Consider the following 26,701-nt stretch of genomic DNA (forward strand, 5'->3'; position numbering starts at 1 on the left):
GAAAGATAAAAAAGAAAGAATGATTAGAGTGAAACATAGGTATTTAGATAGTTTTTAGTCATTTAGTTTTTGTTACAGACAATATTCTATGACTTCAACTAAGGCATTCTCTTGAATAAGTCTTTAATTTCTTTCCAGGACATTGTTTTGATGGAAAAAGGGCACTGATGGTTTGATAGTTTTTCAGTAAACCTGAAGTCACAGAAAAATCCCTGGAACAATAAATGTGCAGAAAATCTGATATATCACTACGTCGATGCCCAACAAAACCAGAATAGTCAGAACATTTGGGCTGTCTATGTAGCCATTAACTCAGATGTGAAGATCAGTGGTGTAAATGCATATTAAGCAAACTACCAGACTCAGTGCACAACTTGTAGTACCATGAGAAGTAGCACTGTATTTATTCTTTTAAAGAATTTCCAAAATGAAAATAGGGAAGCTTTAGTTTAGGGAAACGTCTGGTCTGTATACATCTCACATTGATAAGTGAAATATGTAAGAAATGAGAATTCTTCTTATAAGAAGAAATACTTAAAACCTGCATACTCATCAGCTCTCCCATTAACATAAACATTGGATTTCTTGCCAGAAAGCCAAAGCAGAACTGTATATTGCATTACATATATTTAGTGATGTTACTTGGACCCTACCTGCATTCTGTAACTATGACTGCAGGCCATGACAGTTGGTTAGCACAAGGATTGCATCTGCTGGATAATGGAGCAAATAATGCCTGAAGCCAGGGATTCACTTATCCTTGTTATTTCCTCTAACAACCTCAGATTAGCCTCTTCAATTGCAATCCTATGAAAGTCATCAATAGAATCCTATAAGAATCCTGACTATAGTATTATTGTAATTATGATGACTTTTAGCCTAGTGAAGCAGGTAGAGAGCAAGCTGCATTCAGCTGGAGAGTGGTTTGGGAGCCACCCTAGCATGTGTGGCCCAGGAGTGGACAGGAGAACACAGGCTACATGAGATATCTAGCATTCACTGTGTTCAGCCCCCGACAAAATACAGATGTCAGCCCTGACAGATGTTGAGTAACCTGCTCTTAAAATTTGACAGACATCTTAAGCACTTTATTCCCGTGTTCCACTAGCCTTACCTTTAAAAACTTTTCCCAAGGCTTAACCCAAATCTGTTTGCAGCAGTCAAAGCCTACTGCTTTTTATCCTATCCACGATGGCCATGGAAAATGGATTATTTCCTCCTCCTTTGCAACAGCCTTTTATGTACATGCTTGCAGACTGCCTGCATGTTCTCTCCCATCTTCTCTTCTGTGGGCCAGACTACATGTTGCAGTCTTTCCTCAGAGGCTGAATTCTTAGATCTTTGCCTACAAGTGTAGCCCCTCTGTACATCATCTCCCAGGTTTTTGAGCCAGCAAAGACCTAGTCTAACCATTATGTTTTGTATGTGTGCAAGTAAACATGTTATATATATATACACATATATAAAACTATATTATATTTAATAGTTGAAATAAATATTCTGTAGTGTCACTAATTTTCCAAATGAATGGATAGTGGATCAGATTTGGATTAATTAATTAACTGACAGTTCCCTGGTCATTAGGATGCAGGCATATTCTCCTCCACACATTTCTGAGATGTCCCGACTTAATAATTGATGGTGAATGTATTTAAAATTGAAAGATATAGCCTCTAAACTTTTTGACATTACTACATTATCTGCAGGACTCCCTTCTCATGAAGTACAGTATTTCAATTTCATTTTACAATAATTACATTTTGAATCATCTGTTATTGTTTGTTAAGCACCAAGTAACATTGCAACAACAGATTCGAGTTAAAGTACCAGTAGAGGGCAATGGTGTTGCATATGAGAGGCAAAATCACCTTCGATGCAAAAAAGATACTAGGCTATTATGTACTATACGAATATTAAAGGGAAAAGACTATTGCATAGACAATGATTTGTTCCTATTGAAATACATTCCTCCTATTTAAAAACATTTTTACACGCTAACCAAAATCCAGCAACCTTCCTCCTAGTTTCTTTTCTGTTAAAGTAGATCACAAACTTAGTTTATCAGTTGCAGTTTAACACTTATTATTTTCTAAATTAGAAATAATTACATTCCCTAAAGTAAAAAATTAGATCAACGAGCCATTTCAGTCTATGCCAGCAAAATGTCAATAGGATAATATTAAGTACATGCATTTTATTCAAATGTCAATTGACAGCACACTTTTTTCCAATCTTTGAATATTTACAAAGAAGATCATGTGGTTGTTCAATATGTCTTGGTAAAGTGAATTAAATTCAATGATAATATGAATATAAATCAACTTTGAAAAGTGTAAGTTAATTGAAAAGGTAGTGTTTTTCTTTCTAAAGCTCTTCAAGCAAACAGGAGCAAAAACAAGCTTCAGAGGTTTAACTTGGATTAGTGTTAACTTGGTCCCACAGACTAAATGTTCATTACTGCTCAAAGCACTCCTGGTGTGCTCTGGGATCACGTCTCCTGGCTTAGTTTCATTTGAAGAGTTTTGCGCAGCCTGACTGTGCTGTACTGGAAAATCAAGCGTGGTTAGTGGGACAACTGGGATATTGAGTGCAGAAGCACATTCCTCACTGGAACTGCAAGTACGAGTGCTAGTGTAGCCGGAAGGTCAAGCTCCAGCTTGATTAAAACACCCTAAACAATACTGAGACAACACTCAGAGTGTTTGAGAAGTTTTTATTATTTTTCTGATCTAAGATGGTTGAAGAACATCACTAAGAATCTTAGCAGTTTTTGCATCTGTAATCAGACATTCTGTAACCATTGTAAGAGAATATCTCCAGAAACTTGGTTGCCACAATCTGCATTTAAGATTGTTTTACTGTCTCCAGTCTACACTTCAGATAATGTGCTAAACTCTTGCAAAGGATTAAACAGTGAAAGCAGATCCTACATGTACACTGACTGAGGAAATTTAAGCCATCTCCTTCTGTCTGCATCTGCATCATGCTGTGTAGTTTTTCTGCATCAATACCTGATACAGTTGAAAGGGTTACCTGCGGTATGGAAAAAGCTATATCAATAATGTTAATATGAATAACATTACCTGATTGACGTGATCTAACTTGGGACAGGGTCTTCCACCATTGTAGGGTTTTTCACGGAGCCATTTAGACCGAACCTTTACCCCACTCCCACATGATTTACTACAGCGAGACCAATTGGACCATTCGCTGAGCTTGCAGTCTGAGGGACATGGAATAATACAGGCTTCCTCAATATAACCTGCATGAATGGAAAAGAAAGTAAAATCTCCTCAATATGTCACTCTGCCACTTCTCCCTGAAGCCCTCGTCTAGTTCATTTAGATTGTCCGAAGTTTGACTTGACAGGACTGTGCAAATAGAGAGATTTCTTCATCATTAGGGCTAAATTAAATTCTGCAGAAAATTGACACATATAGGTGGAGACTGTGATAGAATAACAGCTGAGCATCCTCATTCTTATCTGATTATGATTCACATTCACCAGATTTCAGCACTCAAACTTTCTGACAGCCACAGTGTAATTGACACTAAACCATCTCATTTTATCATTCTTATACCACAAAAACAATACTCTTTTGAATTAAAAATATTTAATTAAAAGATCCTTCCATCACTGAATACAGTAAGTCAATTGTAGTTATACATAAAAAATCCAACTGAATCAAAAGATATGCATCTTATCAGCCTGGAGTGAGGGAACTTAACACCTTGTGACCTTTCTAAGGCTAGAAAAAGAGAGTGGCCTGCCACGTTAATGATCTGCCGATTAACAACCATCTGCCCCCAGTAGCACACTGAATAATAGCCCTGAACAGAAATGCAGCTGTTTGGTTTGGATAAGTCATCAGTCCTGAGAGGTTGGAAAGGGGTAGGACATGGTCTGCAGGGAGTAACATGAAGCCTCAATTCACTGAGCAAGTGAAAATGTCTTTCTTTCAAAGCAACATATGCCATAGCTCTACGATGTGTGCCATTTATGCCAATATTTATGGCAGAAGCTGTAAGACCTCAAAGAATAAGCTGGCCTTCACTGCATTTTTACTACAACTATATCCTAAACCTGTATGAACTCTCCCCTCCCCTTTCCTGTATCAGTTCTTGAACATATTTACTGTTGACAAGTGCTAACTTTAAAGATTAAAAAGATCAGTGCATACAGAAATGAATTAAAATCTTTGATGAATACAGTTGCAAAATTAATACACACATGGGTAAGATCACTTTCAAATGATTGGCATAGTTTCAAATGTTTCTCACATATCCTGATTTTTTATTTATTTATTTTTTTTTATCTTGAAAGCAAGCACTGTCATTTTCATCACAGCTGGTGTTAGCATCTTTATGTTCTTAACCTGTACTTCTCTGTAAATTTATTCTGTCTCTTCTGAAAGCAGCCAATATCAACAATCACATGTAATGTAAAAAATCAAAACACTTAAAAGATTTCTTTTCTGAATACCTATTTCTAACTGCTTCCATCAATTTGTGTTAAACACAAAAACATGAGTTATTTTTGTTAAACATACAGTAATATTTGGAATATTTTATAGTCAAATTCAGATAATGGTTTTATTCCAGATAGCTCTCTTCTGTTTGGAAATTTTACATAGTTAAATAAATACAGATCACATCTTGAATTTGAGTACCACAGAACATGTTCATTAAATGTATCTTCCTTAATATGGCTAGAATGCTATTAGCTGGAATTACAAGCATGTTCATTAAATATTCCTCATAACCTCATAATTTGATGGACCAGCTCAGTGATATTGTATGAAAGGTACACTGTGTCAGACAAAATATATTTTTGAAGATCGTATCCTTGTGTACCAGAGGAGGTCACACAGACTGCCCTGCAGTAGTAGATGTAAAATTGATTACATTTCATCTTACCCAACATCTCTGAGTTAGTCAGAAATCAGATGTACCTGATCTCAAAGCACTTTTCTACACTGAACTTTGACTTCATAAATATCAAACTTTATCCTCACCAAAAATGAGCATTCAACAAGTCTTCTTAGATGCTATACAAAATCATCTGTACATACCATTAACAAAATACTGAATGAAAATGTACAATAACAGCAAAGTTAAAAGAAAAAACTAAAAGAAAAAAGAAGTGTTATTTACTGTCTCATGGAATTCTCAGAAGAGTTTACTGTTTATAAGTTTGCTTGAGATTCTGATAGGCCACAGTTTCTTTCAACATAACTTCTCAGTTTATTTTTTTTTAGCTGGAAAAGCCTGTCTCCTATAACACAATTATGCCATTTCACATTCATTAAATTTCTGTCTCTGTAATTAATGTCTGGAAGAACAAATTAAAGCTGCTTTAAATATATTGTACGCCCTTAAGTAGGGAACTTTGACAAGGCTGATTCAGAAAAACTGTTTTAAAGATTTGCCATAAACCTCTGAGCTATTTTAAACTTTAATTTAAATTAAAAGCTATGTTAATAGCTTTTTAAAAGCTATTTTAATCCATCTCAAAGAGATCTTCACAGTCTGTCACAGTCACATAAGATCTAAGATATCACTGTATTTTGGGACTTGGATAACTATGCCTATCAAATGGAGCCTGTGTGGGACATACATAACTAAAATTATTGACAAATTATAAACTATTTTGCTTTATTTTCTTTCAGTTGATCCAAACAACATTTTAATTAGCTGTAGTTCAACTGATACTACAAAATAGCCAATGGAACCATACCATCACAATGAATGACAGTTTGGGCTCAAAGGGTTATAGTAAAGGGATTACATTTGGCTGGTGACCAGTCACTAGTGGGGTTCCCCAGGGCTCCATTTTAGGGACAGTTCTCTTCAATGAATGATCTGGATGTAGGGTTTGAACACATACTAAGTAAGTTGATGGATGTAACTACATTAGGAAGATCTGATGACTGTCTCCATTGTAGAGAGATCTTGACAGTGTAGAGCGCTGGGTAATCATCAAGTGTATGAAATTTAACAAGAACAAGTTCTTGTTTAACAAGTGTTGGTTGATGGGATAATTCTTGATTATGCCTACAAATCCATGATGAGAGACTGGAGAAAAACCCTGCAGAAAGGGGTCTGGGGCTGCTGGTTGATAGCAAGTTGAATATGAGCCAGCAGTGTGCCCTGGCAGCCAAAAGGGGCAATCGTATCCTGGGATGCATCAGACACAGCATTGCTAGCAGGTCAAGGGAAGAGATTGTCCTGGTCTGCTCTGTGTTCCTGCGGCCTCACCTCAGTTAATACGTGTGGTTTTGGGCTCCACAACATAAGGACATAGAACTATTAGAGAGCATCCAAAGGAAGGCTATGAAGATGGCAAAAGGTCTAGAGGAGAAGACATATGAGGAGTAGCTGAGGTCCCTGTTCATTCAGCCTGGAGAAGACCAAGGGGAGTCCTCATGGCAGCCTACAGCTTCCTCACAAGGGGCAGGTGCTGATAATCTCTTTGAACTGGTGACCAGGGATAGGGCCCAAGGGAATGTCATGAAGCTGCAACAGGAGAGGTTCAGGGTGAATGTTATGTCAGGGTTCTTCACTGAGAGAGTGGCTGGGCACTGGAATAGGAAGCAACAGGCCTGCCAAATTTCAAGAAGCATTTATACAACACTCTCAAACATATGGTTTGATTTCTGGGTAGTCCTGTGTGGATCTAGGAGTTGAAGTCAATGATCCTTGTCAATGATCCCTTCCAACTTAGGATATTCTATCATTCTATGATAGTCAAAACAGCGAAGGAGACACAAGAGAAGAGAGAGGCTAAGGAGGAATGGAAGAAAGGGCAAAAAAAAAAAAAAAAAAAGACAAGGGAAAGGAAGAGAAAAATAAATGGCTTAAAAATAGTCAAGAGAACAGTAAAGAGATACATTACATAGGAAGAGAAAAAGAAAGGGGGGAAAAGAAATAAACATCCTGCGAAAAGCAATACCTTGGTGATGCACAAACAGAATGCAATGCCCTCAAGAGCCTACTAAGGTATCTCCTGACCAGTGTGAAACCATTAAAACTGTTCCCACGATGAAAAAAAACAGAAGGCCAAGGGAAATAATAAAAAGACTGTAGCATCTAATTTGATTTCTGCAGGTGATTAACGTGCAGAATGAAAATGACAAGACCCCTGTTGTATCTGACATTAAAAAAATTTTGGCATATTAATTTCTTGGCATTTTTTCTTCCTCTCAGGCACCTCGCTATTTCAACTTCACTCAAAAGTCTATTTAGCATTTAGCTGTGCCACTGGACTCCCTTGGAAGCTAGGCAGAAGCAGACTTCAAATTGCTTGGAGATATTTCCCTAGCCAAGAAAGATATCTGGATTTTAAAAGTTACTTGTTGCAAATGACAGATCCCATTCCATTCTAATGTCACTATTGAGAAACTGCTTCAGAAAAGCATTTCATCACCTCAGACACCTTTCTGTGCATCTGATGTCAACAGATCTTAAAATTTCAGGATGATTAAGGATTATAATCTCCAGAAATTCATAGCAATCACCCTGAGAATCAAAGAAAGCAGATGTTCAGGAATTTTGAAAAAAATACGTTTTTTTTGTTGTTGTTCTGTTTTTATTATATTTCAGGTCCTTTCATATTTGTAAAGTTTGCCTATGCTGTAAACATTTTAGCAAGTGAGAAGAGGGCATACTGAGATATAGGACAATTACACTGAAAACACAGAAACATAAAAACCAAAGATTACATGCACATGAGACTGGTGATGCGGTACATAGCTTCTGATTTGAAAAGGACATGAATGGGCCTTTTTTCAATTTTCAGTCTTGTTTCCACTGATTTAATCATCCTTGAAAGAGTGCCCCTTGTGCTAGACATTGTAAATGCTTATTAAAGAAACAGTTCACTAAAGCCCAGGGATGGGCCGGATGTCAGCATGGTGGAATATCACACCATTATATCACATGTACAGAGTATGTAATACAACTACAGCAAGTGGCATGCTAGTGTGTTGAGGTTTAAAGAACAAGTAAGAAATTACTGAAGCAGAAATATGATAGATACAGAGGAAAGGAAAGAGAATGACAGCAGCGAAGTGGATGTGAAGAAAAACGGGAAAGGAAAGTAATAAAATTAGAGAGGGACAGTGAAATAGCAAACCAACACTGTAAGACTAAAGATAAGTTCACTGGACATCAGCGTGTCATGTTTTGCCTGCTGGTTTTCCTCCTCCTGACAGAAAACACTGCACACTGCCTGCAGCTCTTCTTTCTCTTCACAACATACAAGCGTTGTTGAAGAGATGAGATCTTGGGATACTCTGGTACAGAGCCTTGTGTCAACATGGTCCCAAAGGGTATGGGAAAGAGACGTCCATCTCCTAAGGTCTATTCTTTTTCCCACTGCAGTTATTTCTCAATTATTTCAGCTCTTTATCAGCTGGACTTCACCAGGCTGTGAAATGAGCAGTTGTCTTTTGTGAATGAGATTGTGGCTAATCTATCATTAAATATTTATTACTGAACCATGAGTTAACAAATGCCTTAAACTACTACATGTATGAATTGAAATCATTATTAAAAGGAAAGGTTTACTGTCCATTGCTAATTGGCTATAAAATCTGGACTCCTAGAACAAAGTAATTAATAGATGTGATGGATAATGTATAATGGAGGACTTTAATGGAATTCGTGCTTAGTCTAATGACCAAGCAGGTTAAATAGGTGGATGTAAGATTCCAGTTTTTCCCCCACAAACTGCACCTTCAATGTATAAGAACAGACCCACTACTTGGGTTGAAGGGTGCAGACATAAAGAGCATTTTAATGTTTACATGAACTCTTTTGTCCTTAGGACTGACAAGAGTTCTACTGCTTTTATGAATAAAATGTCATGTTATGTTTCCAAGAAAAAAAAGCAGTCAGAGTAATAGCTATGTTCTTAAACATATTTTTTTCAAGGAAATACAAAGTCCTAGGATCTCATCTTCCAGGATAAAATAAAATAAAACAACAATTCTTTGTATCTCACCTGTAACAGAATATATATGTCTTTCTTGAGAATATTAATACTTCTGCCTAGCCATGGAAAAATAGATGGGACTCCAAATGTGCGTGTATGTTTTTTTTTTCTTTGTCCTTCCCCTCCCTCTCCCCAGCATTGTCCATCAATTGCTCAAAATCTGAGAGCAATTGTTAATACTTAACCCTATTCTTCATCAGCAGTTCTGTCTCTGCTGAACCAAACACAGGTCTTTGGGTTGATGGGTTACTGTCTCATGACTGATGTGCCATTGACAGAGCAGACGTGATGGCACCATAGTGCAGAGGCCTATGCTAGTGCAGGGCAGCAGGCACAACAGTGTATTCCAAGAGAATACAGAATAGGATGGACAAATATGGCATCTATTATATATAAATAAAAAATAAAAAATCTTTGAAGAGATACAGGCTATGAAATAGCAAAGTATCCTAATACCACTTTGAGAACATAAGCCCATTATCATACCTTATTAGAAAGTCCTATGGGAAATACATCTATTTTAGAATAAACACTCAACAGAAAATCTCAGCTAAATTTTAACACTGTCATCATTTGTTGGTAAATTTGCATAACTTTAGGTTAGAATACCGAAAGTGTAAAAGAAGATTTTTAAGAAGTCCTAATACAAATAGATACAGCAAGTTCTAATTGTTATCTTAGACAATGCAGACACTTACAACCTATAAGAGTTTATTTTATCACGCACACAAGCAATTAAATACATAATTCCTTGATTCACATTGATACTCCCAGCAGCTGTTGTAAAAGTATTCACTGATACGCAGATACTCCTCTCTAATCCCCTGCCTTGTAGCCATGGAGGGCTTTGTAGAGTCAGCACAAATCAATGCATCTCATTTAATTAATGCTAAAGGGGGAAATAATCTCACACTAATAAGGCAGCAGACAAACTATCCTGGACTGGTTGACTGTGCCTAAGGTCTTAGCAGTAAACTGACATGAATTAAGAAGGGTAACACGACCTATATAAAAACACTGCATCTGTCTGTCATGCTACTGTGTTGCTTTTGCTATACACATACACAACCACATCCAAGCTTATGTGGGTCATGATTTACAATTGGTACGATGGAGGAAAACTAAGTATTGTAAACAGTATAGTTCATAACAGTGGTGTGCGTTTGATTTTGGTGTCGTGAAAATTCCAAGATACACTTTAAAGGGACCATGAAGAGACTCTGTTTTGATTTTTTTTTTTTTCACAAAGACGTCAGAACAGATTGTTGGCAGATACCTGTCATTACCCACAGAGCTCTAGTATAGTAGTGATGACAAGGATAAAGCTATGAAACCTGCTGTTTTTCTGATGGGAAAAATCAACAGCCTTAGACGTGAGTATCAAGTGAACTGTGTGTTTTAGTATTTCTCCAGTAAAATTACCTAGGTAGTAATAAAACAAAGAAGAAACCAAAGAAAGGGCAGTTCATACATACTCCGTCAAGAAAAACAGGTAAACAACAGGTCAGTTAACATTTTGATCTGACACTGCCACATTTGCTGAAAAGACTCAGCTGTTAGCTCCTGCCCACAGATTGCAGAACTGATATGGCTGAAAAATAACAAAGGAAGAATACTTTAAATGGCTGCTGAATGGTATTTACTTATTTATCAATAAATGTAGCTTAAGTTTGGAAAGAAAAAGAAATGAAAAATCAAAATATTAGGCATATATAATGCTGGAAACAAACAAACAAACAACAAAAAAAAAAAAAAAACAAAAAAAAAAAAACACACCAGATAAAAACAAAATAAGAAAAATCATCTTTTTCATTCTGCAGCTGAAACTTAAGTCTATTTACAGCTGTTAGTTTAGGATTTGTTCTGAAGTACTTGTTAAGCTACTGAAATCTAAGGACCCTATTTGGAAGGACTCTGCCCCTATCCCTCCAGTGTTCGCACCTAGCAGTAACAACAGATCTAACCACACTTTGCCTTTCTTTATTTTATAGTTACAGGCACTCCAGAGTTACTGAGAAACCCATTCACACTTATGATTTTGTAGCTACACTCAAAATTGTGAATATTATTGCATGAATCCTCTTACAAAATTAGGGGCCTTCCTTGTGTTGAGCCCTTCCTTTAGTTCCTCAGTTTCTTTGAAACTGTTAGTTACCTCTTCTCAAATATTTTGAATTTAGATGTGTCAAGCAGTAAAAAGAGCTCTGAAGTATTTACTCTTCTGTTCCTGTTCACCTTTTCTTCTCTGAGGAAGTCAACTGAACTGTGATTAGAAACACACATTTTTCAAAACAAACAGCTTATGAATTTTTTGGCATTGCACAGTAGGTCTGTCTTCTGATTCCTCTCACTCAAAACAGCATGACTGGTAACAAAAACCTATTCATGGCTTCATAAATTTACCCAGCAGTATTTACATAAAACTTCTGACAGTCTTACAATTTGAGTTTCTTGTGTCATTTCAGTATATCACATGACATATTCCATAATATATTAATAACATCAGTGTGGGTATAGCTTGCCCTTCTTGTCAGATTTAGGGGATGCTGTCACAAATGAAGTACAATTACCCCCATTTCCTACCTCATAATGTCATGAGATAACAGAAATTCAAGTAAAAGTTGGGCACTACACAAAAAACATTTCCCTTAAATAATGACCTTGATTTCTTTTCTAGTCCAAGCTAATTTGCAAAATCATATCCCATTTGTGATTACATACTGTACTACTTGGAAAAGAAATAAAAAATTCACAAGAACTAACAGTAAAACAGATATCTGAACAAAGCAGACAACATAGCAGACAAACCTTACTCTACCTTGGGCTAGGTATAAAATTAGTGAAAAATTCAATGCTACCATTTCCACAGGGAAATAAGCTACTATGTTAGAATTTACAAAAATAAACCAAGCAGGCTTGAGTTATGAGTCCTGTCAAGTTTAGCTTGAAAAACTAAAAGCAGATTGATGGGAAGTTACAAGGCACTTTTATTTGCTAGCAGGTGAGATAACCATTGTGATACCACAGAAGTCCCTTGTTGATTTGGCATAATATAGCTTTTACATTTGTTCTTAAAGACAAAAACATATAGCACACTGAAATCTAGAGATGATGCCAAACTGAAGAACTGTCATATACCAAAGGTATGAAAACAGCAAGAAAAACATCATAAATACTAGAAAGATATAAAGTAAGATTTAACTGGCAAAACAGCAGCTTATACATGTTCAGGAAAATAAAAACAAATCATAACATAATCCATGAATACAAAGCAGATATTCAGAAAAGGCAGCAAACATACACCGAAAATAGATTGAAACATCTATATCATCTGTTCTAGACCCTTTGTGACTGCAAAGGTATGCTAAACCTTGAAAAATGCTGGAGGCAAAAAATAAATTAGATAAGTCTTAGAAATAGTCTGTAATGTATACAACACCTATCAATAATAGATTTTTGTTCTAGAAAGGCTACTGGAAAGGAAACCATAATTTTAGCAATATATTCCTTAGCATGAGTTCAATTCCTTAGCATCAGGGTCAGATTAAATATCTCATTTCCTGTACACCTGAAATTCCTGTCAAACGATTTTAGAATGCTCAAAGAATGCAGGATTTGTTCAACAGCAATTCCAGGCTTCATCTGCCTATGCATTACACCATGGATAAGAGAAACACAGTCACTCCCTTAAATGGAACTGATGAGAAAACACACATAGATGCCTTGTGCTTCACAACCAAAAACATGTAATGAAACTGGGAAAAAAAAAAATCAAAGAACCAGATACCCTAAGATTTTTTTAAAAAGAAACAAGAATAATAAAAATTCATACAAAATCAAACACACACACACACACACACACACACACACACACAAAGGAATGAAAACCAAAGGCTTCAGGCTTTCCAATCTAGAGTAAATATAGCAATGACTCTAAAACCTTTCCAGTTTACAAAGAGTAAAAAAAGAGACTTCAAATCTCCAGTGAGAAAAAAAATGGGGAAAATGGGAACTGTGTAAAAAAAAAAAAAAAAATCAAAGCTATTTTCTGTTTGGGGAAGAGTCTCTCTGGGGTCTACTAGTGCTAATGGCATGTAAACAGTAGTCCTGGGTATAGCAGGTACAATAGGAATATTCTGTCAGTAACTTTTCCACTGTTTCATTATTCATTGTGGTCACTGCGGTCAGTGTAGGGGACATTCACTGATAAAATCCATTAGAGTGGAAGAGTTATAACGGTAAACAAAAAATGGTTGAGAAAAGGCTTTATTTCCCTTTTTTCTTCCTTTTTCTCTCTGATTCTTGATACAGAATTATTATTTTTTTATTTTTTTAAAGCTTTGGTTTAAGCTATTTGCTATCATTATGGTTATTGAAAAACACATTCAGCTCAAATTATTCTATAATAGACGTTGTAAAGACACAGAAATATAGTTAAATATGTTTATTAATCACTGCTGCAAAGAGGAATATTGCAATAAAGGCAGGATGTTGCATACTGTACAGAAAGAAACAAAGCATGTGTGGTGGGAAACCTGAGCTGTGTAACATAAAATTCTGTATACCACAGTGTGTTGGTGTCTGGAATATCCAACTCTCACCACCAGTCATATATTGTGAGATATTTTACCTCTCTTTGGGTTTATGAGTGTCCTGGTTTCAGTTAGCACAGAATTAATTTTCTTCCTAGTAGCTGGTGGAATGCTGTGTTTTGGCTTAGAATGAGAAGAGTGCTGATAACACCCCGATGCTTTAATTGTTGCAGAGCAGTGCTTATACTAAGCCAAGGACATCTCAGCCTTTGCTCTGTCCTGCCAACGGGCAGGCTGGGGGGTGCAGTAAGAGCTGGGAGGGGACAGACCCAGGACAGGTGACCCAAACTAGCCAAAGGGGTATTCCATACCATCTGACGTCATGCTAAACAATATATAGGGGTGGCTAGCCGGGGGGAGGGGGCCGGACTGCTCGGGGTTAGGCTGGGCATCGGTCAGCGGGTGGTGAGCAATTGCATTGTGCATCACTTGTTTGTACATACTATTATTACTTTCGTATTATCCCCATTGTATCATCATTATTATTATTGTTATTATTATTTTTGTTATTTTTTTTTTTTTTCCTGTCTTATTAAACTGTCTTTATCTCAACTCACGGGCTTCACTTTCCATTTCTCTCCCCCGTCCCAGAGAGGGAGGGGGGAGGGTGAGCGAACGGCTGCGTGGTGTTTAGCTGCCGGTCGGGTTAAACCACGACAGTCTTTTTGGGACCCAGATGGGACACGAACCCACAATCCCCAGCTAGCCCGGCTAGCTCAGTCGGTAGAGCATGAGACTCTTAATCTCAGTGGTTTAACCCGACCGGCAGCTAAACACCACGCAGCCGTTCGCTCACCCTCCCCCCTCCCTCTCTGGGACGGGGGAGAGAAATGGAAAGTGAAGCCCGTGAGTTGAGATAAAGACAGTTTAATAAGACAGGAAAAAAAAAAAAAATAACAAAAATAATAATAACAATAATAATAATGATGATACAATGGGGATAATACGAAAGTAATAATAGTATGTACAAACAAGTGATGCACAATGCAATTGCTCACCACCCGCTGACCGATGCCCAGCCTAACCCCGAGCAGTCCGGCCCCCTCCCCCCGGCTAGCCACCCCTATATATTGTTTAGCATGACGTCAGATGGTATGGAATACCCCTTTGGCTAGTTTGGGTCACCTGTCCTGGGTCTGTCCCCTCCCAGCTCTTACTGCACCCCCCAGCCTGCCCGTTGGCAGGACAGAGCAAAGGCTGAGATGTCCTTGGCTTAGTATAAGCACTGCTCTGCAACAATTAAAGCATCGGGGTGTTATCAGCACTCTTCTCATTCTAAGCCAAAACACAGCATTCCACCAGCTACTAGGAAGAAAATTAATTCTGTGCTAACTGAAACCAGGACAATGAGGTTACTGCAAAAAAAGGAAGCAGATAATCATGTGACTTCCCATTTTGTACCACTGTGGCAAGCACCTCAAGATGCACTGCTAGCGTTCAAAAGCAGAAAAGTCCATGCCTTTTCTATGCAAACGAACAGTTCCCACTTCTTTTTGCAAGTTACCTGAAGCAGCACTTTACCTGTCATGTACAGTACTCATAATTTGCCCTTGGACAGACAACTGCTGCTTCCCTTGCATGTTTTCCCTCAGCTGTTGTCACAAAAAATGAGTCCCTCCCCATTATTCAAGTCAACAACAAGGTCTTGCGTTGGGCCATCAGCCACTCTGGCTTCCCATGGACTTCAGTTATTTTACTATATTCTTTCTACTTTTCACTGACCAAGGTCACTCTGGACTCAATGCTGAAATAATATGTATTTCTCACATGGGGTCACATTTAGTTAAAGTTAAAAAGAATCAAAAAAAAAAAAAAAAAAAAAAAAAGGAAACAGTTTCAATGTTGTATTTTATAATGGTAGCTTCTGACCAATTCAGATTGTTCCACAGCTTTTTCCAGCTTTCACTACCAGCTTTCTGAAGACCTATCTAATTCCCTCAGGACAACAACCAAGCCCATGCACATTTGTGCTCACACAGCTGCTGGTCATTAGAGAGCGTTTTTTTGGTTTGATATTTTTGTGATACCACAAAGCTGGCAAACACTCCCACTCAGGCCTAGAAAGCTTAGCATGCTCTTTTAGACTATACAAAAGAACAAAACCAGGCCTAATTCTCTGTGGACCTCAACACCGTAAGCAAACAGCTGAGAACATAACTAAAGAACACTGTACTCAAAGCTTAAAGAGAGGTTTCCTGTTCCATGAGAGTTTAAGATCTAGGTATTTACCTAGATCATCTGAATATACATTCAGATGTATTTAAACAAATTTTGATTGCTTATCCTTCAGTATATATTAACTGCAGCTAAAAAAAAAACAAAAACAAAAACAAACAAAAAAAACCAACCAGTAATAACTTGGGGTAAAATAAACATTGGAGAAAATTATTCACAAAATTATCTTCCAGTTTTGCTTCGAGATATTAAGTTGAATGCTTGCTTTTCCATCTAATCACAAAGATGCCACAGCTTGACTTCATGCATTCAGAGTTTCTAATTTACCCTAGCTCTAAACAGGAATTAATAGTGCTAATTAAAATCTCCTTAACTCATTCCATTCCTTTGATTAGCTATTTTAACTTCATTCAGGTAAATAAATGAAATTTCTGTTATCCTAATTTAACATATAAATTAGAATACATATACAGATTAAACTTATATTGACCTTTTAATGGCATTGAGACTAACATCCAATTTTTCATACCAATAGCTCAGATAAATTTTTGCACTGCAAGCAGGGAAACAAATGATCACAAAAACTCCACTGATATAAATTAGCACATTTCTGGGTCACTGAAAATCAGAAAATGCCAGTTTTGATCCTAATACTACAGATACGTCTTCAGGAATACAAGTATTCCCTCCCAGAGCAATGTGAATATAAAGTCTTTAAGCAACCTACATTTACACATGACAGAATACACAGAGAAAGTACTGCATCCTGTTGAACTCAGGTCAACGCATATCTATTAAGGCACTAACAAGGAAAGGGTAGAGATAAGGCTATTTAAGGAGATTAAAGCTATCTAAAGAATCTGTGCTTATTTCATAGAAAAAAAATCTTTCTTTTCAAAACAGTCCTATGCTGCCTCTGTTTATTTTTTTGCTGTTCTGACTCTTCAAAGTGGTTTCATTCTCAAATTCACAGGTACAGTTTTCTGGAAAAATGACAGCATTAGCTTTTATTTATTAAAACACTTAGTTGGTATTTTACCATGATTTAACATTTAAATGTTACTCTGTAGTCATCAGTAAAAATAAAGTTTTGTGAGTCAGCAATAAAGTATCTTTGTAGAAGCTTACAGTATGTGTATTGTGTTTGAAGGTATCTTGGGATAAAACATAGCCTTAGCAATAAATATCAATCTGCTATTTCTACCTGTACAGATATTATATTAAATGAAATAAAACAGACAGATAAGTTGATGAAAGAAAAGAAACTTCTAAATACCGTGACTGTTGCATCGTGATGTTTCCACAAGTCGACTATTTTGATCATAGCATGCCATGGCCTGGTAACGATAGCCTTGTCCACATTCCTTAATGTCTCCTTGCATCTTCATTCCCAGCAATACTTCAACTTTACCCTCTGGTAAAATACAGTCTGACCAATTTCCCACAGGCTGAGCGCTATATTTATCACATGGACAAAATTGATTCTCAATCAGAGGATACAATTGAGAATTTTTGCATTTGTCTCTTTTCTTACTTTTTCCTGGAAAGAAGAAATAATTATTTTAGAAAGTTTGTATCAGTTTAAATCTCAGTTTAAATCAGTTAAAAAAAAAATTAGCCATCTGTAAATTAAAGATAAATCCTCCAAAAAAGAAAAACCTAAGGCCAAAGTTCGCAAATCTAAGTTCTTCAAAATTCAATATGTGTTCCTAAAACTACTTACATTCAGTTTTATTTATTTAGGTTAATGACTTGAATTTCTTAAGTAACAAATGCCTACAGTTTGCACAAAGGTAACTTATGATAAAGCCACATATTTATGTTTACTTTGGATAAAAGTACATGGGGTGTACAAGCACTTTGAAAGCAGTTTGAAAAAGTTTGCAAATAAAGAAATGCATGATTTCCCCCTATTTGATCAGCGGCATGAAGTCCAAAATAAATAAATATCTGGATAAAACTTTCTCAAGTTGAAGAAAATTGCAAGAGGAAATAACATGCATCTTCGTTACAATAGTACCTTCTTCCAAATGTCAAAACTGTTTAAATTCACCACCTGTTACCACACGTTTTGTTAATAATTACCATTCCTCTTCCCTATTAGAGAAGGCTCCTTCTGTGAATTTGTTTCTCGTCAAATATCATTTTTCTTCTCAAACTGCAGTGTGCCCACCCAACTCACCTCCCAACCCCCATTAAATTTATTTTTAATTTTCTCTATGGTTAACTTTGCTCTATTTTCCTTTCTGTATATGACAGCTCATGTATATTAATTAAGAAGTCTCAGAAGCAGTTTTAAAAAATCCCTGCTACTCAGATGTTATAAATTATTATTTTACAGTATTTTCTTTGATTGTCAAAACTAAGCACTGGACACAACTTTGCAGCCCCTTTAGTTCTTATATTTACTACTGCCTTTATTTACAATGAAAAAGAGGGCATGTGAAGAAATTAGTTCCTTTTTCTTTTGATAATACAACTTTATACTAAAAATATCCTCCTCATCATAATTTTCACTAAGGATAATTATGAATGCACTCCCAGTTACCTGTATGGTAGCTCACTGCAACAAAGAATGCACCATAGCACCTATCAGTGCTTTAGCAAATCTGAAGGGGTGACTTAACATACAGAAGGTAAGAATCTCACAGTATTGATAGTGTGGTAAGAGTCTATTATTTCTTGCCTTTTTTTTTTTTTTTTTTTAATTGTTAAGTTTTTTTTTTCCCCATACCCCCACATGTGGCAGCAACCTTGGCATAAAGTTCATTGGCGTTGTAAGACAGTCAAGACAGTCACTATGAGCTATGGACTTACTGGACAAAGTCCATCAGAGAGCTATCAAGGCCTCGAGCACCTCTGCTATGAGGAGAGGCTGAGAGGGCTGGGACTCTCAGCCTGGAGAGGAGGCAGCTCAGGGGGATTCTTATCAATGTCTGTAAATACCTGGAGGGCAAGTGCAAAGAGGATAGAGCCAGGCTCTGTTCAGTGGTGCCCAGTGTCAAGACAAGAGGCAATGGACACAAAGTGGAAAGCAGAAGGTCCCATTTAAACATCAGGAAGCACTTGTTTGCTATGCAGGTTCTCAGTAAACCCATTTATGAAGTGTTTAAGAAGCACGGGCACAGGTTGCCCAGAAAGGCTGTAGAGATTCAGTGATTCTGTGAACCTTCTTTACCTCTTTGTGCACAGGCTGAAGAATCAGGATGTGGAACAAGCAAGTTATGAAAACCTTTTAAATACCAAAAAGGTATAGCCCTTTTGCTGTAAAGACAATGGAGTACACAACAAAATGCAGGTAAAGATATTTTTTTTTATTTCCTCAGACCCTGCATCAGATTGTTGGTTTATTACGCCGCCTGAAGTTTTCCGCCTCCCTACAACTAGAGATAATGTTGACTTATCTGTCAGAAAAAGAAACGGTCTGCTTTACACTTTACTATCTATACACCATAGAGCAGAAATGTCAGCTTCCTTTGTCTTCCTTACTTCTCTCTACCCACTTCACTATGATCAAGTGTTTGATACATAAAGCAGGAGTTCTCTGTTTTGTTGGTGTTGTTCCACCAGCTATATAGAGCATTACAGTATGAATGGGTCTGCTTTCTGTTCCAATGACAAATGTTGCTTGCTTGTCATAAGGGAGCCTCAGAACAACTAAGGCTTTAATCAAAACAGTAGCAGCAATTAATAAAAGATGCACTGTTTTTCTTGTTACTCTTACCAACAAGAGTGCGTTTTCTTGTTCTGACTCCTCCACAGTCCCCATTACAGGAAGAAAACTTTGACCAGTTTGTAAACTGACAATCATCTTGGCAAGGAATCTGGCACGTCTGTGTTAAGGATGGTAAGGGGCCAGCATATTTAAGGCACTCACTGATGTCAGCCTGTCCTCCATCTTGTCTGCGACAAGTAATTGCTGGAAAGAAAAAAGGATGGGGTTTAATTCAGCAGTTTTTCATGGATGCCTCTAATTTAGTAAGTCTACAACATACTACCACAAACTCACATTGAAAGCCCATATATAAAATTTTCATATATATGAAAATATATTTCATATATTGAAAGCTATATGACAGCCTAATATTTTAAATCAGTTACATCTTGAATTAATACATTTGATATTTCTAACTTTTTTTTTTTTTTGAGATTTTCTTTAAATTACTATTTATCAGTATTTACCAGGAAAAAAAAAATAAACAAAATTATAGACAACTGTAAATATTATAAAGATCGCACCATGTTATCCATACTGTTGTATTGCTTTTCACATTATCATTTTTCCTACAGAGATAGGCTAATACTCAGGCATTTAAAAACTTGAAATACCATTTTAAGTAGCTGAGTAGTGCATAAGATATAAAATTGTATCAATAACATATATTTTAGAAAAGGGACAGACATAAAATTTAGAAATATATTCTAAATACTGCTTAGCCACTTGCAGCAGTAGAAGGTTTTGTTCTTGTAAAAAAGTTGAGTGACTAATCATGTTTTCTGTGGGTGGGGTACCAACGTGCAGGGGCACAAATTCTTATAGGACAGCCACAACCTGAACAAAATCTTCTTAAAAGAAAAATATTTTTCTTTAAAAAAAACACAGCTGGCACAAAAGGAAGTATTTTGAATACAAATAGGGCTGTTCTGTTAATATAGGCTTTAACAATGTTCTACTGCTGTTCTTCATGGATTTTTTTTTTAACATGGTTGCTTATCTATTATTCTAACCTAAGCCTCAGTAAATCTCATTTTATTTCCTTGCCCCCAAAACCATAAAAGTTATTATGCAGTAACTAGATTGGAAAGTTCTAGTTGTTTGTTTACACAATAGAATCATATTTATGCTTCTTGGCATCTGACAGCACACAGTATATGCAGTATCTCATAATGACTGTGAAAGTAATTTGGATCACCAATTGTTGCAGCAACATTACACCCAAACACAATATATCATTCTCTATACATATGACAGAATATCATGTTTTATATTACACACTGCTCCATAATTTAAACATAGTACTTCAATTGTACTGACAATAATTGTTTTATTGATATACGAATTGAAAAAAAATGTAAATTTTACCATCCAACCTATTATGGTATAATCAAGTTCAACTGTTGGAGAAGAAAACATGTTTGAATGCAAAGTTTCAAAATAAAACAGAAAATAAAACAGAAAATGAGCTATACATGATTTTTTCCTTCCAGAGGAAGGAGGAATATTTGATGAAATGCATGTATTTTTTTTTATGATTGTTTCAAGGCAATTGGAGGTCTTTTGTGACCTGTGCAAAAACCTTTTCTTCTTTCCTGATAAAGCTTTTTTTCTTCTGATAGTTCTAAATTTCTACTTCATGATGACTGTAGGAAGTTGAACTTGATGACCCAAATGGTCTGTTTCAAACCTATGTGCCTAGTTAAAACATACCTAAAGGCCCTAAGTGAATTGTTTTTTCCACATCTGTGGTAAAACACCGTGAAAGAGGGGGGAGGGTTGTTCTTCTAGAGATACTAAGCAAACAACTTGCCTGATCCTTGACTGCCCTTTGGTGTAGGGCTGCCAGAAGTGTTTGTAATAGGCTCAGGACTGCATTAAGTTGCGCTTACTGGGGGATCAACCAGCTGTACATTGTCTCATACAATTACTCTGTCAAATCATATTATTATTGGTGGATGTTATACAAAGAACCTCCCCCCCCCCCCCCTTTTTTTTCCAGATATAACAATTCAATGAGCGAAACCAAATATCTAAAATTTTAAATTCCATATAACAACAATTTTAATGATGTGTGTGACCCATACCTCCTGTAGGATTTCTACAGTTATCCAAATATTACAAAAAAAGCATAAGTCAAACCAGTATTTTCTAATGCAGACCTGGATTATGGTTTGGGATTCTTGTGAGATACTCTTTCCAGCTAATAACATACATAAGATACCCCAGGGGAAAAACATAGTTCAGACAAGTTCTACTACGTGGAAATTTCCAGAGGTCAAACCTAAATCCTCTGTCTTGAATTTGACTTTTGCACTCATCAGCAAAACTAACTGCATTATCTTCACTACGTTCTCAGGGAGATACAAGACACCGTTTTTAGCAATGAAAACTGTATCTAGCAAAGGGTTAAAAGATTGTCCATTGATTAACACAACAACTTTTAATAACCAATCTCAAAAGTTTAATACCCATTCTAGATACCGCCTCTCCATCTTTGAGAGGCCATAAACACTGTCCATTGATAAACATTCTTTCTAGCTAAATTGAGTTTTTCTAAAGTCAACATTCATTCTGTCTTCCTTGGTCATTAAACACTATACTGAAGGCAGATATTCATCGTGTCATATTTTTTTTCAGAATCATATTAGTACATCAAATTTACACCAGGCAGACACAGGTGAGAAGTTCTTTTGGGGTTTATCACTTTTTTTTTTCCCCCTGATTAACTGTCAGTTGAACCGTAGCAATCAAAGCAGGAAAACTTCATTCTTGAGACCAAAATATTTCACCTTAATAACAAGACAAATTAGAAGACAGCTTGGCATACCAAATCAATTCCCAAATCTTAATTTTCAGAGTGACTGTCCATAATTATTCATACTATTCCTATTTGACAGGACCTGGATCCATTTTACTGTTGTTATTCCACAGATTAGGGTATACATTTGAAAGGTTAATACTCCTTTGACTGTTAGAAGAGTGGCTCTTTTTTCATTACTTAAAGTCAGGATTTTGACCAATGCATACATACCATTAACACGCCTAGGGAGGTTGTGGAGTCTCCTTCTCTGGAGATATTCAAGGCCTGTCTGGATGCCTACCTGGGCAGTCTGCTCTGAGGAACCTGCTTTGGCAGGGGGTTGGACACGATGATCTTTTGAGGTCCGTTCCAACCCCTACAGTTCTGTGATTCTGTAATTCTGTAATTATTTTGGCTAAATGTCTTGCTTGACATCAGCAATGCCCTTACTTTTAATGGAGATGTTAAGAGTACATTTTTCACACACAGCCTAATATGGGCAAATTCAGCCCCTGCATCTTTGATCAAATGCAATTCTGTAATTACATTCAGTAAATGTCACTGAGTTCAATGGTTAACTTATGGTTAACTTAGTATACAAAGCAATGTCTTCAACTACTATAAAGCCATGCAGTGCCAGACTAATTATTTTGCCTATACAACCATGTCACATTTATTACAGACATTAGCAGTAAATGGAAAGAGTGCAGTTCTTCTGTTACTAAATTAAGCACAAGTAATTGTTAAGTGAAAACATAAAACAGGAGTATGGCTAACTGAAAAATCAAACTTAACAAGGAAACTATTCACTTAGGAAATTCTTTTGGTATTAAACAATTATTATCTCCCAGAAGAACGGTGTGAAATAAATGGCAGTCCAAATTTTCTGGACAAGGGACTTTGATGTAATTAAAACTTTATCTGATAGCATTGTTTCCACTAAGTCACAGGGGACTACAGGCTAATACATTTGTTGGTGGCATAATGAAAAACAAGACTGTATTTTAACAAGTCTTGTTATACACAAATTTACATAAAGATCTTGCCAACACTGTTCCCATCATTAATGTACATCACTGAGATGCAAGATTCAGTGACCTCACAGACACCTAAAAATAGCAGTACTTTGTAAAGAAAACTGACAAAAGAGTACGTTGTAAAGAAAACTTGAGGTCAAACTGACAGGCCTATAGTTTCCCGGGTCTGCCCTCTGGCCCTTCTTGTAGATGGGCGTCACGTTTGCTAGCTGCCAGTCGACTGGGACCTCCCCCAATAGCCAGGACTGTTGATAAATGATGGAAAGCGGCTTGGCCAGCTCCTCTGCCAGTTCTCTCAGTATCCTCAGGTGGATTCCTTCTGGCCCCATCGACTTCCGTACATCCAAGTGCTGTAGCAGGTTGGCAACCATTTCTTCATGGATAGTGAGGGCCACATTCTACTCCTCATCCCCTTCCACCAGTTCAGGGTACTGGGTATCCAGAGAGCAACCGGTTTTGCCGCTAAAGACTGAGGCAAAGAAGGCATTAAGCACCTCCACCTTTTCCTCATCTTTCATAACTAAGTTCCTCCCCCTGCATCCAGTAAAGGATAGAGATTCTCCTTAGTCCTCCGTTTTGCATTTATGTATTTGTAAAAACATTTTTTGTTGTCTTTGACAGCAGTTGCCAGATTGAGCTCCAGATGAGCTTTGGCCTTCCTAATTTTGTCCCTGCACTGCCTCGCAACATCCTTATAGTCCTCCTGAGTGGCCCGCCCTCTTTTCCAAAGATTGTAAACACTCCTTTTTCTCCTAAGCACAAGCCACAATTCTCTGTTCAGCCAGGCTGGTCTTCTTCCCCGCCGGCTCGTCTTTGGGCACGTGAGGATAGACCGCTCCTGCGCCATTACGGTTTCCTTCTTGAAAAGTGCCCAGCCTTTCTGGACTCCTCTGCCCTTCAGAACCACCTCCCAAGGGACTCTACCAACCAGTGTCCTGAACAGTTCAAAGTCAGCCCTCCAGAATACAGAGGTTTTACTGGTCCCCTTCCTGGCAGAATGGAGAACTCTACCATTTCATGGTCACTCTGCCCAAGACAGTTTCCAAACACCACATCTCCAACAAGTCCTTCTCTATTTGGGGCACCTCCCCTGGTAGGCTCACTAACCAGCTGCGTCAGGAAGCTATCTTCCACACTCTCCAGAAACCTCCTAGACTGCTTTCTCTGGGCTGTGTTGTGCTTCCAGGATATATCTGGGAAGTTGAAGTCCCCCACGAGAACAAGCGCTGACGATTTCGCTACTTTTGTCAGCTGCCTATAGAACTCCTCATCAGCCTCCTCATCCTGGTTCAGCGGTCTATAACAGACCCCCACCAAGATGCTTGCCTTGTTGGCCTTCCCACTTATCCTAACCCATAGGGACTCAACCTTATCATTCCTAGCCTCAAGTTCTGCGACATCAAAACTCTCTCTGATATAGAGAGCCACACCACCACCCCTTCCATGCTGCCTGTCCCTTCTGAAGTGCCTATAGCCAGACATTGCAGCACTCCAGTCCTGAGAGTGGTCCCAACACGTTTCCGTGATGGCAACCAAGTCGTAGCCTGCCTGCCGCACGATGTCTTCCAGCTCCTCCTGTTTGTTACCCATGCTGCATGCATTGGTGTAGATGCACTTCAGTTGGACCATTGCCTTCTCTCCCAGCCTTGCCATTGTTCCCCCTGGCACAGCTCTAACAAGCCTTGTTTCAGCCCCATCCCCCTTCTCACTTAGTTTAAAGCCCTCTCAATGAGCCCAGCCAGCTCCTGGCCCAGGATCCGTTTTCCCCTTAGAGATAGGGACCCATCTGCGGCCATCAGGCCAGGTGCTGAGTAAAGCACCCCATGGTCAAAAAAAACCAAAATTTTTGTGTTGACACCAGCCTCTGAGCCATGTGCTTATCAGGTGGGCTTTCCGCATCCTCTCTGTACCCCTCCCTGCCACCGTAGCGATGGAAAAAAAGCACCACCTGTACTCCCGCTCTATCCACTAACCGTCCCGGTCCCCTGAAGTCCTGTTTGATGGTCTTCAGGCTTCTCTCTTCAATGTCATCACTGTCAGCCTGGACTATTAAAAGAGGATAATAGTCAGAGAGGTGAACCAGGTTGGGAAGCTTTCTGGCAATGTCCCTGACCCTGGCCCCAGGGAGGCAGCAGACTTCCCTACGGGTAGGGTCAGGCCAACAAATAGGTCCCTCTGTTCCCCTGAGAAGGGAGTCACCCACAACAATCACCCTTTTTTCCGCCCTGGTGGAGGCAGTCCTGAGGCGTGGAGTCGACTGCCTCGCCCTAGGCATCCTCCTGTGTAGACTTTCTACCTCTTCCTCAGCTACTGGTCTCGCAAGCTCCAGGGCCTCAAACCTGTTGCATAAGGGCACCTAGAAAGGTGGGGCTGGTGTGGGGGGCATTGTCTGCGATGTCAAGCAGGGATCTGTCTCCATTCCTCCTCAACTCCTAGGTCCCCTGCCTCTGCCCAACAGCAACAGGGCAGAGGGTCCACCCCCATTTCGGGTGTCTCACCCCGCTGCCTGCCCTTCAGGCCACACAGGGAGTTGCTCTACCAGTCTACCTCCTGCTCACACTCCCTGATATCCCTCAACCTCTCGACCTCCTCCTCGAGTTCTGCCATGGGGCAAACCAGGTCATCCACCTGCTCGCACCTCACACACACAGTCTGTCTGCCCCCCGCAGGTGGTAGGTACAGGCTCAGGCACTCCCTGCACCCGGAGACCTGCACTGCCACAGTTTTGAGCGGGCAGCCGTTCTGGGTGTGTACAGACTTCCTGGAGAGCACACTGTGCTTGGTGGAGACCATCACAGCTTAGCTAGCAGTAGACCACCGTTAGAGGAGCTGTTTGTATGGGTGGGGGGCACACTCTGCCCTTCCTGCTCACCCTGCCTGCACCAACTGCCGCGCCACTCCCTTCTGACGCCCCATGCCCTGTTTGCCCTGGTCGCCACGCTCCCTAGGGGCTGCTTTTGAACGGTCAGGGAGGGGGCGCTGCTGGCTCCGCCTACACCTTGTGAGCCTCTCTCGCAAGGCCTGCTGGGTCCTGGCGGCTCCCTCAAGTGGGCTCGATGCTGGAAAACATAGCCCTGCTTGTCCGATTCCCTGCTACGCTGCAGAACGCGTCTGCTTGGGAGCCGATCGCCTCAGCAAGTGGTGATTTTTATTTTTATATAAAAATTTTATATAAATTTTATATAATATATATATATATAATATATATATTATATATATAATATATAATATATATAATATATTTAAAAATATATTATATATATAATATACATAATATAATATATAATATATAATATATATATAATATATATAATATATATATTATATATTATATTTTTATATATATATAATTTTATATTAAAATAAAAATAAAATTTTTATATA

The 26,701-nt window shown here is 38.2% G+C and overlaps 1 protein-coding gene across 1 annotated transcript in view; it reads right to left on the reverse strand.

The window, feature by feature from the left end:
- Positions 1–26,701, reverse strand: part of THSD7A (thrombospondin type 1 domain containing 7A) — a 286,290-nt gene that overhangs the window by 25,030 nt on the left and 234,559 nt on the right. Inside the window, exons 15-17 of the mRNA XM_084281506.1 lie at positions 19,487–19,681; positions 17,039–17,302; positions 3,084–3,262 (exon numbers count right to left, since the gene is read on the reverse strand). Coding sequence (XP_084137632.1) covers positions 3,084–3,262; positions 17,039–17,302; positions 19,487–19,681 — 638 coding nt within the window. The remainder of the gene's footprint in view (positions 1–3,083; positions 3,263–17,038; positions 17,303–19,486; positions 19,682–26,701) is intronic.

Source organism: Netta rufina (assembly GCF_964035555.1).
Source record: "Netta rufina genome assembly, chromosome: 2".
Lineage (NCBI taxonomy): Eukaryota > Metazoa > Chordata > Aves > Anseriformes > Anatidae > Netta > Netta rufina.